This window comes from Colletes latitarsis, chromosome 12 (genome assembly GCF_051014445.1).
Source record: "Colletes latitarsis isolate SP2378_abdomen chromosome 12, iyColLati1, whole genome shotgun sequence".
NCBI classification, from domain to species: domain Eukaryota; kingdom Metazoa; phylum Arthropoda; class Insecta; order Hymenoptera; family Colletidae; genus Colletes; species Colletes latitarsis.
The window spans coordinates 23,556,017-23,572,161 of record NC_135145.1 but is presented as its reverse complement, the minus strand read 5'-3'; the positions used below and the strand labels follow the sequence as shown (position 1 = coordinate 23,572,161).

General features: G+C 45.1%; 1 protein-coding gene across 4 annotated transcripts in view; it reads right to left on the bottom strand.

Annotated features, from left to right (window-relative positions):
- Positions 1–16,145, bottom strand: part of LOC143348725 (protein Skeletor, isoforms B/C) — a 52,919-nt gene that overhangs the window by 28,352 nt on the left and 8,422 nt on the right. For 2 of the 4 annotated variants that reach the window (XM_076779310.1, XM_076779314.1), the window contains exons 1-2: positions 7,817–8,389; positions 5,669–5,847 (exon numbers count right to left, since the gene is read on the bottom strand). In XM_076779310.1, the coding sequence (XP_076635425.1) occupies positions 5,669–5,735 (67 nt within the window). In that variant the 5' untranslated portion in view covers positions 5,736–5,847; positions 7,817–8,389. Of the gene's footprint in view, positions 1–5,668; positions 5,848–7,816; positions 8,390–16,145 lie in introns of those variants that run through there. The other 2 variants (XM_076779312.1, XM_076779311.1) reach the window with 2 other exon arrangements.

Below are 16,145 nucleotides of genomic sequence, written 5' to 3'. Positions count from 1 at the left end.
TCTCGATGCAAGCGTACGCGTCGCGCCGGAGGCAGAAACATCGCGACACCATCCGCCGCGGTTAACTCCTCGCTGGCAGAAACTGTAAAAGAGACGAGACTTCCGATTTACGAACGCAACAACGACGCGCCGAGCTAAGGTGTGGCTCGAGAAACTACCCCCATCCCCCTTTAACGAACCGTTTAATTAATTATTAATTATAAAAGGTAGTTTCCGAATCGTGTGTATGGTTGCCTCGCTATAATCTTGCAGTTCGATCGACGGACTCGTTAAAAGCTGTCTTAGGGTAATGGAGACTTGGAAGGGGACGCTATCTGCCAGGTAGCATCGGGAATGGCTTTTTAAGTATTTCCACCAGCCAAAGGGACCCCGTAACGCTTATCTACATCTCTTATTTAAAAAGTTCCGAAAGCGCAAAAATTGCAGCACACGATGATGGACGATGATATTAAGCGACATGACTTGGTAGCTTCTGGCAGCGCGTGACGAATGCTCTAACGCCACCATTATCGTTGTGACCGTGTCATCGTCCAGGACACGATTCACCATTGGCACCCTTCTCTTTTCGACGCCGCAACTCCCACGAAATTCGCAATACCATATATAATGGTGCTCGAAACAGGAGGAACATACGTACGTGCGTACATACATGCGTTCGCGCGTAGCTGGCACCTCATTCCAATCGATATGCGACGACACCCCCATGGGGAGACATTCATATCGCAGTGGAACTCAAACACGGACCGAGAGACACGCCACTGTAATATCTCCCCCTTCGATCACCCCGTGATCGCTGTTTCGTCGATATCGGAACGTTTGCCTGCCAATTTCGGTCACGATCCTTCTTATTTAGATGCAACAACCAAGACTGTTGTCACTCTCGATCTCGTATCAACGTTAAGATCGATCGATCCCGGCATTTTAACGATACGGAATTCCTTCGAAATACGCATGAATATTTTTGTAATTAAATTTGAATTTTTTTTCTCGCGTGATCGGAGAAATTACTGGAAGAAACACACGCGTTTCCCGTCGGTGAAGCGTTAACACAGATTCGCCGCTATCGAGATAAGATAACGCGTTAAAAAATGGCTGGAGGCAACTTGGTAAAATACAATCGCACAATAGGCATTAATTTAGGAGCGCGTAGGAGGAACCGAGGGACAACTGTGACAATGAGAAACGCGCGAGAACGGTCGATAATAGCATCGTGTCGGAGCACGTGTCACCCGTTCATCTAATAACGCATTATGCGCCCTGAAGACGTGCAAATTATACTCGGATCCAATACTGTCGACGAGAGGAAGCCAATCAAGCACCTCGTCGCCGCGGTGCTAACGCGTTGCACCTGTTCCCCGGTTTTCTAAAGGACTTTCGTTTTCGATTTTCCGACGCGAAAGCAGAGACTGATTAAAAAATACGAGACACCTTTCGTCGAGACGTCGGCCTTTACAAATTGGAATCGATAACGAGAAGGATCGGACATCGAAAGACGCCGGATAACGTGGCACAAAGGTTGCATACGCGATCATAGATTTCTACGAGCAATACTGTTCCATTAGTTAAATTGTTTCCCTGATACGGTCCGCGCTCTTTGACTCGAGCTTTCATTTCACTTTACCGACGGATAGACGGACCTACGATGCGATTCCAGGTTATCCTCTCCCCGAGGAGACGATAAGAATATACCATGAAAGAAGAAAGGGATCCGTGGGGAGACGGGTGATCATTTGATTGCGGATAGATTAAGGTACAGGGGTTGTAGCGCCTGACAATGCAAACCGAACGTTTTGTATTGGCTTCGAGTCAATACGCGATACCGATCCAACGATGGAATTGGACTTTTTGTACTCGATAAAAGGGGCGCACACGACGGAGAAACGGAGCTAGAGAACATCTTGATTCCCGATAAAAAGATGCAAACGTCTGGAGTCGAAAAAGAATCGTTTAATCTGCTTCAAGCTACTCGGAGATTTGTGAAATATTTTTTTTCCAAAGGGATACCCAGAGCACTCTTGTAAATGTTTTCTGAAATTGTATCCTGACCGGCCACAGGTGGGACTGGTTAATCGATTAGAGAATCGTCCGATCGTCGAGTCCCTTCGGTTCACCCCGAGTCGGCCGTTTACATCTATTAACAGTAAACCACGAACTTCGGGGTGGTCGTCGTTTACTCGTCGCTCGAACCACTGTATACGCTCCGCTGGGAGTCGCACATCTGGCGCGCAAGCAACAAGTATACGCATTAAATGTACACCCGTTACCGACTCCAATTACTCGGAGTACTCCGGTCTCTGCGTGTGCACCTGCACGCGCAATCTTCTATCTTTGCTCGCGCATTTGCCTCCGGACACATTTCGGTTTCAATTCCGGCGACATTTCGCTAGTATGGGTATCCTATTGGCCATGAATATGGGGAAATCGCGGATAATATGGACGTAGCTACGTTTGTTCCACGTAAAAAACACCAAGCGTGGTATTTTAGTTGGTAAGGTAGGGCAATTTCTACTCGCCGGTAAGATAGGGCATTCTGACGGTAAAGCGGATCTGATTACTCGGTCGTAATTTACGTTGCGGAAAACCCTGTATGCTGTAGAAAAAATGGCGGAATTCACGTTTGTTATATCGAATTACGTCAGTTTTTCCGATGTCCTTTGTATATAATTTAGATCATGGACGAGAGAACGTCGTGACATGGAATTCCAGGACCGTGTGTTATCGACTATGGGATGCAGCCAAGTATTCGTTCGATTTGTGTCAAGGCGTAGCGAACGTGAGAAACATAGTAATGAGCATGATTGTTCTAGATCTAATTAACGAGGGATTAATTTCAAATAAAATCGAACTGTACAAGAATCTTCTAAACACGTTTCACAAACTCGATCGAAAGTAGTTTCTACACCGATGCTCCCCTGCACGCCGTTTACGATAATTCAGCGTTATAATCTCTCTCTCTCTCTCGAAGAAACAAAAAAGAAAACGTGCCCCTGATATGCATCGAATGCACACGGATGCAATGCGTTTCTCGGTCGGTGCATGCAATCGCAGCTACGTATATGGAAGCTTGGTCCTTGGATGCGCACGCGCGCCACGAGTTTACATACTACACACGTGTTACTATAGATGTTACTACGGCGAGTACTCTGTAATCTGACACAGAGTACGGAGATTGAACCCGACTGAGCGGGATTCGTTGAACCGGAAGTAATCCCGCGGGAGAGCAAGATAAAAAAAAGGAAAAATGAGGGTAAAAATTGCTCGATTTCTTTTGCAACGAATGCATCGCGATCGAGGAAACGTCAATTAGCGGTTTCGCGTATATTTGTTTAACTCGTGTCTTTTCGCGAAACATCGACGAAGAAGCGTGGGCGTTCCGCGAGCGTAAAAAAAGGCCAAGTCGAGGAAAACGTGGCCGGAAAAATCTGTGGATTACACGCGATAAGCGTCACGTTATCCAGCGACGAGTGTCCGGTAATCTGTAAGCTTGCGGACCGGACACAATCGAGCCCGACTGCTGACCCGGAAGTAATCCCTGCAAAGAAGGTAAAAAACGTAGCTTTGCTACTTGTACAGCCCGGATACTCGTAACCGTGCCACGAAGCATTACCGCCCCTATATAGATGTACACTCGAGAGACCTTATGGGTTATTTCAGATAGACGTACGAGGGTATTGTCCGATTCGAGATTCGTCGAGTGCCGATCGAGCACTCGAGCGGAGCTTTATTGGAAGCTACATGTGCGCGTCCGCCCTCTCTCTCTCTCTCTCTTTTCACCCTGTGTCTATGCGTTTACGAGCGCACACGGTGTCCCAGAAGTTTCGCACGATTTTTCAGTTGCATCGCGTACTCTTTCCATCGACGACGAATTTCATTATGCAACGATCCAAATTCGAGTTTTTCCAGCTCGAATCGGCTTACTCGAAATCGCAAAGGTTTCATTTTCCTCGAATTTACGCTTTCTACGTAGGAATTATTTCCTTTATAGAGGGAGTAAAGAGTGGGGGAGAGAGAGAAAAAAGCGTCTCTAATCCTTTCCGACGAGTAATCCTTTTCCTCGCGCCCGGGAGAAAAAGAATCACGCTCGAAGGGGCGGGAGGGGAAGGCAGTGAATTTCGAAAAGCGCGGGTCGCCCGTCTCGCGTTTTTACCCCACGGAACCGTTTCGTTTCTCCCCGGTTGCGCACGGGGAAACGATAATCCAGATAAGCTGCTAAATGCTAGCAATTTGAGCGCCCGGGATCTCTAGAAACAATATTCCGTACTTGAAACCGAATAATGCTGGCTAACAGCCCCCGGGACTCCCTTATACCGGGTGCTTCCGATGTAACCACTCTCCGAACGGTCATTGAGATTCGTCTTGAATACACGACGATTATTGGATCGTCTCTCCCTGGATTTGTTACCAAAATAACATTCGTACTCTACTAGAATTCGAAGAGGAACATCGATGTTTCCTACCTCCACTCGAATTTAACACGTTGACGCCGACAAGAATTTTTTAATGCATTATTCGGGGTGGGAGGTCACCGGTGACCTCCGAGGCGCTGTAGATCACTTTTACGATTATCAGTTTTTTCAAACTGATTTTGTTCTCGATTTTGCAAGGTGCGTTACGAAAATAAAAGCAAAGAATAAACATTTCTTCAAGTATCCATCGTTTTAATTTCTCTGGTGCAAATAAATACACCACAGTTGTTGGTAGTTCTAGTGTTAATAAAATTATTTTTCAACGTTCTTTATTCAAACCATTATAGTAACGATGGAATTATTGAAAAATTTATCAGTATTATTACGTATTTTTACTATTGGCCGCCGGTCACCGGTGACCCCCAACGGGAGTCAACGCGTTAAAGCTAGAAAATAAAATACACGAGCAACGAAGATGCCGAGTAATGATATAAGGAAAAGTTTAGAGGCAAGCTAGAGGCACGAGAACAGAGAGAGACGGAAAGAAGAGTCCGTAGCGTGGAGTGAAAGTCCTGAAATAAAAACCAGGCCAGGGCTTCGTATCTCGACGAGAACACACCAGGGCCATTATGCAATTACGGCGACGCATTTGCCACCGTCTTTCCAGCCACGTCCTCGTTTCCCTTAGTAATTTACCGCCTAAATCGCTCAAAGTTTTGAAATTACCGTAACCGCCGTTAACCGATACGTGGATACTGTTTCCCGGCGACGATTTTCTCAATTACGCCTGCCGTATGCAACCGCGCGAGCATAAAAATGTACTCTGCCCGCGAAATTTGATTCGATCCTACCCTCACCGTGTTTCGTAAACGCCTAAAGAAATTTAGGAGCCCCACATATTTGAACGTTGGTCACAGGCGATCGCGTGGAACCGTGAACCAAAGTGGAAACATGGAAATGCTTTTTCCAATGAAAAAGACTCGAATATTAAACTGCAGACGCGCAACATTCGGCGATTCGTACCGAATATTGGCCCCGTACATGGCCACTAGTTACGTAAGCGATAGACCATGTACCAACTAGCAGCTTTTTCGACGTTTACTTGCAAAACGCACGCAATTTTGTCGACTCGAGGATGGACAACATTCTCTTTAACTCAGCATCCTTGGATCAGAGATTTTCGTTCCGTTTCGAATGTTTTGCATCCAACTCTCTGGCAACCGAGACACACGAGAGCAGCTTTATCAAGTGAAATTACTTACTAAGGTGTGACGTGGTGTAGGCGAACAAAAGCAGTCCGGAAATGAGTCGCCGTGACGTCGCATCCATTTTTTGGTTCCGGCTTCTGTTGGCGCCAGTCCTCTTCTCTCTCGCTTACCGTTGACACGGGGGGTGGCACATGTATACACATACGAACCACACGCGCGCACTTATGTTTGATCTGCAATTCGAAAGGAACACTGTTTCAGGTCTCGACCATCCCAATTCACGACGGGGCCTTTTCCCTAGCTTTGTGCCTCGAGCTGTCGCGATCGAAATTAATAAAACGACACACGCGCGAACTCTAAACTATCAAAAGGAAAATTCGAAATCTCCGTCGACACTATCGAGCAACTCTGCCACCAGTAGTGACCTCGTTTTGTTCGAGACGAGCGGAGAAAGTACAAAACCAATATTTATCGACGAGCGAGAGACGTTGTGTGCGAATAATCACGAGAAGAAACCAACCGAGGAGAATCGTTTTAATGCTCGAGAACTGACCCAGTCAAAGGAGCTGCAAAAAAATTGAAACAAGAGTGTCCTGTGGAACGTGTTGGCTATTGACCGAGACAACGTCGACTGATCTGAAATTTGCGACTGGACTGTGGGCACACCTTTCCCGCGAGGCCTGACAGCTTTGAAAAACGCGTGTTGCGGCTCGCGGTGGCCTCGAGCGCTCCGCGAACGCTGATTCTACTTTCTATCCGCGCCATATAAACGTTTTCCACTGGGAAAATCTACCTTATTAATTTTCATTCGCGATCGAACCGCTCGGGACCTGTAGAATCGAAGCTAATGGACACGAATCGAGGATCTGGTCGCTTAAAAAACACGTGCACCTCTAGGAAAAATGAATCTTTATCTAATTCGCGTCAGGTAAGGTGCCATGAAAGTTTGCTCGAATACGCTTTGCACGAAGGAGAGAGTTGAAACGCGACGCAATCTTAGAACAATTAAAATGCCATCGCGTTAGAGTTCGTTCGCACGTTGCATCTTTAATTGCCACGTTCCGTTCGCCAGCAATATCCAGACAAGAGAATCGATCGACAGAGAGCAAGATATACAGTTGCGTGCAAAAGTTTCCGGTCAGATAGATTTATCGTTTTATACGTTCGAAAAATCATATTCAATCTCACAGTGTGGGGCCACGAAAGGCAACGAGAATCGATGGTATCGTTTAACGATGATCTACAGGCGATGTAGGACTATTGTTCGTTTATTTATTTGAGAGATAAAAGGTATGACGTAAGGTACCAAATATTAACGGTGAAACATGGTGGAGAACATCGTGGATCTCAAGGAGGCTGTCCACTCGTGGGAATTAAAGGAAGTGATGTATCTTAGGCAAGAATTTAGGCTTAAAAGAGCATAAAATAACTAGATCCCCCAACACGTACATATTAAACACAGACAGTGGTTGTCCTCGTAAAAAATTTTAATAAAAATTCTCTTAGATACGTGGATCATTTGTGGGAATTAAAGGAACTATAAATAGAGTGATGTATGTAATATGTAGGTGAGAATTTTGGCGTAGAACACACACACTAAACACGGACAATGGTTGTCCTCGTAAAAAATTATATCAAAACTGTTCTAGAAAACATTTGCAGGGTTCTGTATATCCATTGGTACGCGATTCGTGCTCTGTTTCGCGGAAACACGCAACGTTTTATCGCGTTACTGTGGAACCGGGTTTTCGATGGTCGCTTCTCTTCGCGCGATAACGCTACAAAGTAGAAATGGAACGTGATGGGTCAAACCAAACGCGCCATCTTTTACGGACATTAAATATCGTTCAGGTCAAAGTTTGGAGAATGCAGTTGCGGTTATTTTGCGACAGATTGCATCGAGTATTAGTTAAAATTTTACTTTTTTACAGTTATCGATACACCCTCGCAAATTAGGCCAGATTCCACGATGAATTGGACCAATTAAAGGGTTAATAATGAAATCTGTTTCCACGGTTTCGTATTAATCGACGATTGTATTTCAGACCGTCGTGTAACTGCTGAAACTGTAATCTATTTCTAGCGATCGAGAGCGCAGGAAAATCGGCGTATTTTCATTAATTTTTCTACCGCGATACCAACGATTTAATTAAAACTTTCACCTAAACGAACATCCGTAAGATTCCGTAATGCCTTATTTACCTTGCACCTCCACGATTCCTCACTTCATCCCTCATTTCGTATCCTCGTCGCTCCCTCGACCATCCTCCCCATAATCAAACCATCACAAGTTACTCGAGCATATAAAACCACCACGCGTCGCGTATCGATAAAGAACGTGCACAAACGACGGGATAAATGGTAAGAATTCCGAGGCGAAGGGGAACCGATCGTCTCGCGTCCGGGACGAAAGAAGTGACGAAGATACGATTCGTCCGCGACGGAGAGCACCGGTTAACTGGACGCGTTCGCAACTGTCTACGGAATTATCCGGTTTTCGAAAAGGGCTAACCTGTGTCGGCTACGCTGGGGCGCAACGCAGCGCGGCAGAGAGAGCAGGGTGAGCCCGCGCTAAGCTCGCTCGCTCGCACCGGGTGCGTGGAGCGCGCGTTTTCGGACGTGGAAGGACTAACTGGGGGTTACGCACGTAGCGTACACGGCTCCGGAACATGTATTGGCGGCCAGGGAAGCTCCACCTATCACGAGACAGAGTGGGAGGGCACAGGGACGACCTCGAGCTTGCGCCCTCGACCGGCTCTACGATCCAAGCACAACCCCTTCCTTGGCTTTTTCCCAACTTACGAGCTTGCGGTGCACCCCCTCCCTCTCCAGCCCCCTCCTCCTCCATCGTACACCCCCCACCGATCCTCCTTCGCTACCCCTGGCCCTGCAAACACCCCCGGAACCTACCACCCCGACGTAGTCACCATTACCGACGCCGGTTCTGCGCCCAATCTCACCCCCCACCCTGGATACCTGAAGAGCCCCTGCCTAACACGGTCGTCGCTAGTAATGGGACCAATACCCTCGCGTCGATTTATCGATACCTTCGAGATTCGCGATTGTTATCGGCCCCCGCTGCTGAAAAAATCGCCAAGATGCCCGACAATGGAACCTAAACTACCCCTAGCAAAATTCTTTCTAATCCTTCCTCCGGGTCGGGGAACTTCTACGAGCCTGTGGAGGAGGATGTTGAAGAGTGATCGACTTTGCATCATACGAGAGCTTCGACGATGTTCTCATCCAGAAAAGTAATGAAAAAGTCCCTTAAAAGCCTGGTAGTGGAGGACGATGTTGAAAACCGATGGTCTTTGCATCATACCACTCGAAAAAGCAATGAGAAAGTCCCTTAACTTTCACCTCAACCCTTAAGTGCATCGTTAATAATTATTTAATAATAATCCTGCAGTAGTTCATCATTTTTTAAGTGCTTTAAAGTTGATTTCCGTTGAGCAATTTGGTAAAAATCAACATTAAATAAAATAATGAAATAATTCAAACCACAGACCTAGCTGCTAGGGCAAAAAAGGAATCCTGAACACACGATCTTTCATCCCCTTGACGTACGATTTAATTCTAAATTAAGACTCGTCATTTTACGTATAAGGGGTTGAACAAGAGTTGGTTCGATATCTATGAAATTAATCTCAGAACTCATTGACATTTGCTTGCGACGGAATAATTGCAACCACCTTCGGAACGTAGGCGTCGTAGGGCGTCCCACGCAATTTGGAAAATACGTAATTGCTAGATACTATTTATCTCCTGTCTGCGTCACCGATGGTACCGAAATGGCCACCCACGTACCCCCGGAATAGGTCAAAGTTCGGAAGCAGTAGGCGTTAAGAGAGCTCGAAAACGACTGGCATAGAAGATTTTCGTCGGATCCTAGCCATCGCTAGATAGACGTAGACGAAATTTGAACTAGGAGGAACGGACCGCAAGTACGTCGAGGATTTCGCCAGAGGTTCAGGAAGGGAGGTCAGACGGAAGGAGGGTAGCCTTTTGCAGCTGCAACTGCAGCTCGTGCCTTCTTGTAACAAACTGCGGTTAGAGTTTTCGTCCTCTCCTTCTGGCTTGGTTCAAACGGCTCGGACGTTCTGCCACCCTCGATACGTTTCCCGCGTGCACGAGACGATGCTACTACCACCCCCTCGTGTTTTGTGTTCTTAGCCGGGCTCCGTAGCCTTTAATGAATGTAATACGATTTCGTTGTCCCGGCAAAGAATTCGAAATCAGCTTCCACGGGCTTTATCTGTTCCCCGGACCGTGTTGGTTTACGCGTAGGAGGCGATCAAACGATATAAACGGAGAAACCGAACGACAAAAAGGCTCAAAGGCAGGGGACGCGTGGGGAAAATTAAGAAAAAACGATAACAAGGGAGGATTAAAATATGAAAATAATCCACGGACGAAAAATATTGCAAAAAAAAAAATGAATAAATAAATTTCAGAGGTACGGTTCAGAGTGGCCGCTGCTCGCTCAAATGGGCGTGTCTGGTGTAGCTTTCGGAAAATGGTGATATAAGCAAGCTCCGATGCGCGCTGCTGAATGCTCGCACACAACGAGCGACCAATAGCCCTTTCGATCGCTTAATCGCCCTTCAAACCCGCTCTTCTACAATTTTCGTTTTCGATAAAAATCCCGTGCCCGTTTTTTTACCCCGCGTGTGCCTCGAATCCGCGGGATTTTCACTCTCGTTGACGGCAGGGGCAAAAAGAACCGACGAAACGCCAAAAAATTCGCAGCGATAGATCAATCGAGGACCCTCGCGACAACTAAAGTCGCAAATATATCGACAAAACATTAGCTCGATAATTAATTTCTCGATGTACTCTAAACGCGTGTGATTGTATGTTGGAAGGTTCGAGTGCCGGAGCAATTATCTCTGTGACACCGAAGAAGTCCTGGATCATCGTCGATCGCGTTCAACGCAATTATACGCGAATGGGAGCACCTGGTTAAATCGAGAGATTATTTATGCTCAAATAAATCCGCGTAATGAGACCATCGTCAAGTGCATTACAAGATGATTAACCCGCTGAAGCGATTACCGACGGTTCGGTTGCTCGACAAAAATGGCGGTAAGAAAACGATCGTTTGGCCAACCTAACTATCGCTCTCGCGTGTTTCGCGCGATATCACGATGCAACCAGCTTTCCCCGGTCGTTTACGCGAGCTTTAAGTGTGTCCGGAACGACTCTCGTGGTCGATGAAATTGTTGCTTTTAACACGGCAGCCGTTTCGCGGCTGCGATTTTTTCCATCCCGGAGGAATACCTCGCAAACAGCCACCCGACAGCGTCACGGGGATCGATCGATGCTGATCTATGCACGGAAAATGAAACGTAACGATTCATGTTTAATTTAAATAGCCGAAATCAGCTACGAAAGAGGAAGTGCATAGAGCGGAGTTTATCGTTTGAAAAAGTATTTTTTACTGAGAATGTTCGTCGTTTGCAAAGTCACGAAACTGTAATACGTTCGAACGGAAACAAATATCGAGTGGTTGCTTCGTAAAATAATGAGGTTGACAGGTTCGTTAAAATCGGGTGCGTCCCATCTGCTTTCAATCGCGTCGTGATTTAATTAAACATATTCCGTTATTGAGCAACGTCGGGTAATAAGCGCGTAACAGAATATCTGGAAGGACACGTCGATGCGTATTTTCAACGACAATCATCGAGCACATATTCCTGAGCGATTGATTGACAGCAAGTTCTGATTTAATTTCACTGATACGCGCCGAAGGAAGCCCAGCGTGCACTCTGGATCGATAGTACGGGTCGATACCGTTGCTACCGAGCAACTGGAGATCTCGATAATTATTTCTTTCTGCGCTGATAAACCGCTCTTTTATTTACTCGTCAAACGTCCACGCAAGAATAACAAGAATTGAATTTCGTCCTGAACTACCCCCTGTTCGAGTTTCTTTCTCGTTTGCATAATTTCTTTACGATCTATCCCCCCGATGCAACTTTTACACGACTCCCCAAAACACAGGAAATTCTCGCACGAGCGACTGGTAACGCCGATAAACCGGCAGTTCCTCGATTCGAGGTTTCGTAAATTCGTTTCCGCCGGGAGGAAATCGTATCATCATCTCGTCGCTGTCCGTATCGGTTTCGCGCGGAAAAAAGTAATAACGTATCAAACCCCCCTCTCTATATCCACCCCCTATCTTTCTCACTCCCCTTGACCGGTGACTTTCCTCCGTGGTTCTCTTTCCCTCGACAGAAGACGAGCTCGTTCGTGCGATTGGAAGAAAGTACGAGGCTGAATTTCAAATTATTCGCCCCTGTCGCGCCGTCGATCCTCGAGGATTCAACTTATTGCAAATCTGGAAAATAAACTTCGCGGTATCTTCGAATAGGGGGGAGTTAGGACAGTAGCGATATCTTTAAAGTGGGATAGAATAAACAACGATCAAGTTTCGCGTGTATAGATAGAAAAATCAGACTGTTGCGTGTAATTAGAAGCTAGAGTGTCCGTACAAATTATAAAATATCGTGGATAGGGAATTCTTTTAATTAGCTTTGCATTTTGTGTATACAGGGTGGAGTATATTAAAAAATTAAACTCCAAAGTTTAACCAAAGTTTCGGTTAACTGTTATAACAATATTATTGAGTTATAAATAAAAACAGTATAGAAGGCGTGCAATATTTGAAAAAACTTCGAGTGCCCGATACTAGGGGAGCTCCCTCTACTTTTGCAAGCACCCTCGAATCGCAGAAGGTAGGAATGATTCGAGAAGAACGTGTCGCGATAACCAAGGGAATCGACGCGTTGAAAATCGAACGTCCGCGAAGATTATGCCTCTACTATCCACGTGTAGACGTTTTCGGTATCGTCTTTCGGCCCGTTCCGGCACAAATAGCACGCCTATGGAAAATAAAATTCTATCTCGACGATTCACGCGTCACCGTCCCTCCCCCTGATCGGAGAATCCGTAGAAATCCGTCCCGGTTTCGCGGACGATACGTCCTTGGGGTAAGTCGAGCGATACTCCGATAAAACCGAGCCGATTCAGGAAGGACGAAATAAAAAAAAAAAAGAGGAAAAACTAGAAAAATAAAAATAAAAAAACTAACGGGGTCACGTGGAAGGTGTCGAGGCGGAGGGAGGGGTTGAATGAAGCAGAGGAGCAGGTGTGTAGGAGGGACACAATTAAAAAAAAGCTCGAGCCACGCTTTTGTCCGCACACGAGCTCTCGCGTTTCCCGCGCACACGTCGCTTCCTTCAAAAGCTCTCACACACACGCCCCCACCCCCTCCTCCCATCCCTTTAATCCCAGTCCCTTTTTCGAACCCTTTGTCTTATTTACTTCTACGACGTATCTCCGCGAGTTTTGCCGCGCGATTTCCGAACCGCTCGCGCGCCACGACGATTCGAAAAATGATATTTTTCGCGCCGGGAGGAAATGAGGCGACCTTTGTTCCCGCCCACGCGCAGAATCGGCCGCGAATCGTCCGCGTTCTCTCTAAATCCCTAGAAACGAAGACGAGCCAGGAGAATTGCCCGAAAAAATTTACAATTTTTAATTAAAAGCCTGTACTTTTTATCTAATTCCTGCGTGAATTTTGCCAGCAATAAACGCGTTTAAATGGATAATTTCTAACCATGTAGAAAGACTGAAACGACTGTCGCGAGAGCAACGTGTGTACTCGTTTCGAAAGTCTCCTGGATCGCGTCGATAGCCTGGAATGCGCATAGAATGCGACCACGTCGGATATTCTCGTTCCTTAACGGTGGATAGGTCGGAGAAAACGAGTCCAGCGACGATTACACTTGTTTTTTCAAAGTGCAAGCGTTCGAAACTCGTTGCACTTTTCGCGAAATATCGTCTATAGAGCGTTTCTTGTCCGCCATTTTGGTACCGCTAAATTTTAATTGTCCCCCTCGCGTTCGAACCGAACGAAACAACGAAAAAGTTTCGACGCGTGCATTCCGGGTGCTTTTACGGGGTCGAAAATTTCAGCAAAATTGCATCGTTCCGCGAACAAAGACGACGAAAGAAGCGAAACGCAATTTTCGCATTCTTTCCTCGAGTTTCCGTTGGTTACACGGCCCCCGGTCGAAACGAGAGCAAGCATTATGTTAGAAGTTTAATATCTTCCTGCCGTAGGCAGTCTTTTGAAGTTTATCGCCCGCCACGTGGCCACTGTATTTGTGTAACGGACTGTGCACGATGGAGCTAATCAAATATCTCGTTCGGAGAACAAAACTCCTATCGAATTCTGTTCCCATTTGTATCGTCGATCTTTCTTTTACGGGGCGAGACTCGCGTAAAATCGTAAAACTAGATATTTCACAATTTTTTTAAGGAGTTTAAACTTAATTTAAATAATTATTATTACGAAGGATACTGCACGTAAGGAATAACATCTATTATTTCATCCAAAGTCGATAAACTTAAGTTAAAGTGACATTTTAAAGAAATTAAAGAGTATACGTGTAAAAAAATTGTCAAATATCACTTCTCCACCCTCAACACTGACAACCAACGACGTAAAAAGGATCAAGTTGAACGCATACTCAGGAATATCGATCAATTTGTTCGACCAGAAAAGAAATGGCTCGTTTAACGAAGTTGCAATCGGAGGGAACACGACTGTAGACAGAGCCTGTTATCTAAAACTTTCAACATGATTTAAATGGGCGACAATCATAATGTGTAGCGTGTTATTAGACTCGTGAGGAAGCTAGCTGCAAAGCTGGTGAAAATCATTACTATTATTTAGCCCACGAGGGGCTTCCGAATGTGCCTAGGGCTTATGGGAGACTAACCCCTCTGTTGCATAATGTGGCCGATTGGGAACTCAATAAAAGCTATCCTCGTAATGTTCCTGAGAAAATTTAACTGGATTTACGCATGATCTGGCCTTGTGGGGACGTTTACTAACCCTCGGAGGATAGATCATTTATTACATAATTCCTTATTAATAACGAACGGATCAAACGTTCGCCTCCAAGTAAATAAATATAAATTTTTCGAAAGGTAAGATAAAATTGATGCCATTGGGGGTGATTCTGATCTAGCCTCGGTGTTTTGTTTCGATGTTGGTCGGTTGTATGGTCGATCCCGTGGCGGAAGAGGACCACGGACGATACAGGGGAACTAATTCGATAGCGTTTTGGGTCATCCAGGGCCGCACGGGAAAGGAAAGAGCCCCCGAAGGTTGCGTCCTAGTTCCAACGTCGCGACGTTCAGGGTGGGAGTGCAACAGAAAGCAACGGGTAGGATAAGGACTGGGTGGATCTACTGGGTGGGAGAGGGAAAAAACTCTACCGCGAGAGAAAACCGAATCAATAAACCTACGATCTTGCCTCCAGCCTCCTGCCTTCTCCTGCCTTGCATCTACTTATGTAACTAGGCGAGCAGTTACGACCCTTCGAACTGCATGCTTGCATTAATGGGCCGACCGAGGCACTGCGAATTACCCTGCCGGTCGGATAATTAATTAGCCAGGGGATCCTTTGGCTTCGGATGTTGACGCGAAACACTATGCATTCTATCGACGTTTCTACGACCGTCTCTAATTATTATTCGAAAATTCACACCGTCTTTCTTCCACGATTCGATCGCTTATTAACCCTCGAGTGGCCTCGTAATCTCAACCGAATCGTTTTAATTTCAATTTTCACCAAATTGGTAAGTGGACATCGACTGTCCTAAGCGTTTAAAAAATCATCGAACAATGGAGGGCTATATAAATTTTCAAATAATTGACTTTAATACTTTTCTCCATTTTGTTCCATATTTGCGCGAATTTTTAGAAATTTATTTCTGATTACTAAGTGGACTCTCAATTTCAACTGAATCATTTTACTTAATGTTGATTTTCACCAAATTGGTAAATGGACATCAACTGTCCTTTTAAGCGTTTAAAAAATCATCGAACAATGGAGGGCTATATAAATTTTCAAATAACTGTATCGACTTTAATACTTTTCTCCATTTTGTTCCATATTTGCACGAATTTTTAGAAATTTGTTTGTGATTATTAAGTGGACTCTCAATTTCAACTGAATCATTTTACTTAATGTTGATTTTTACCAAATTGGTAAATGGACATCAACTGTCCTTTTAAGCGTTTAAAAAATCATCGAACAATGGAGGGCTATATAAATTTTCAAATAACTGTATCGACTTTAATACTTTTCTCCATTTTGTTCCATATTTGCACGAATTTTTAGAAATTTGTTTGTGATTATTAAGTGGACTCTCAATTTCAACTGAATCATTTTACTTAATGTTGATTTTTACCAAATTGGTAAATGGACATCAACTGTCCTTTTAAGCGTTTAAAAAATCATCGAACAATGGAGGGCTATATAAATTTTCAAGTAATTGACTTTAATACTTTTCTCCATTTTGTTCCATATTTGCACGAATTTTTAGAAATTTGTTTGTGATTATTAAGTGGAAGTCTCAATTTCAACTGAATCATTTTACTTAATGTTGATTTTCACCAAATTGGTAAATGGACATCAACTGTCCTTTTAAGCGTTTAAAAAATCATCGAACA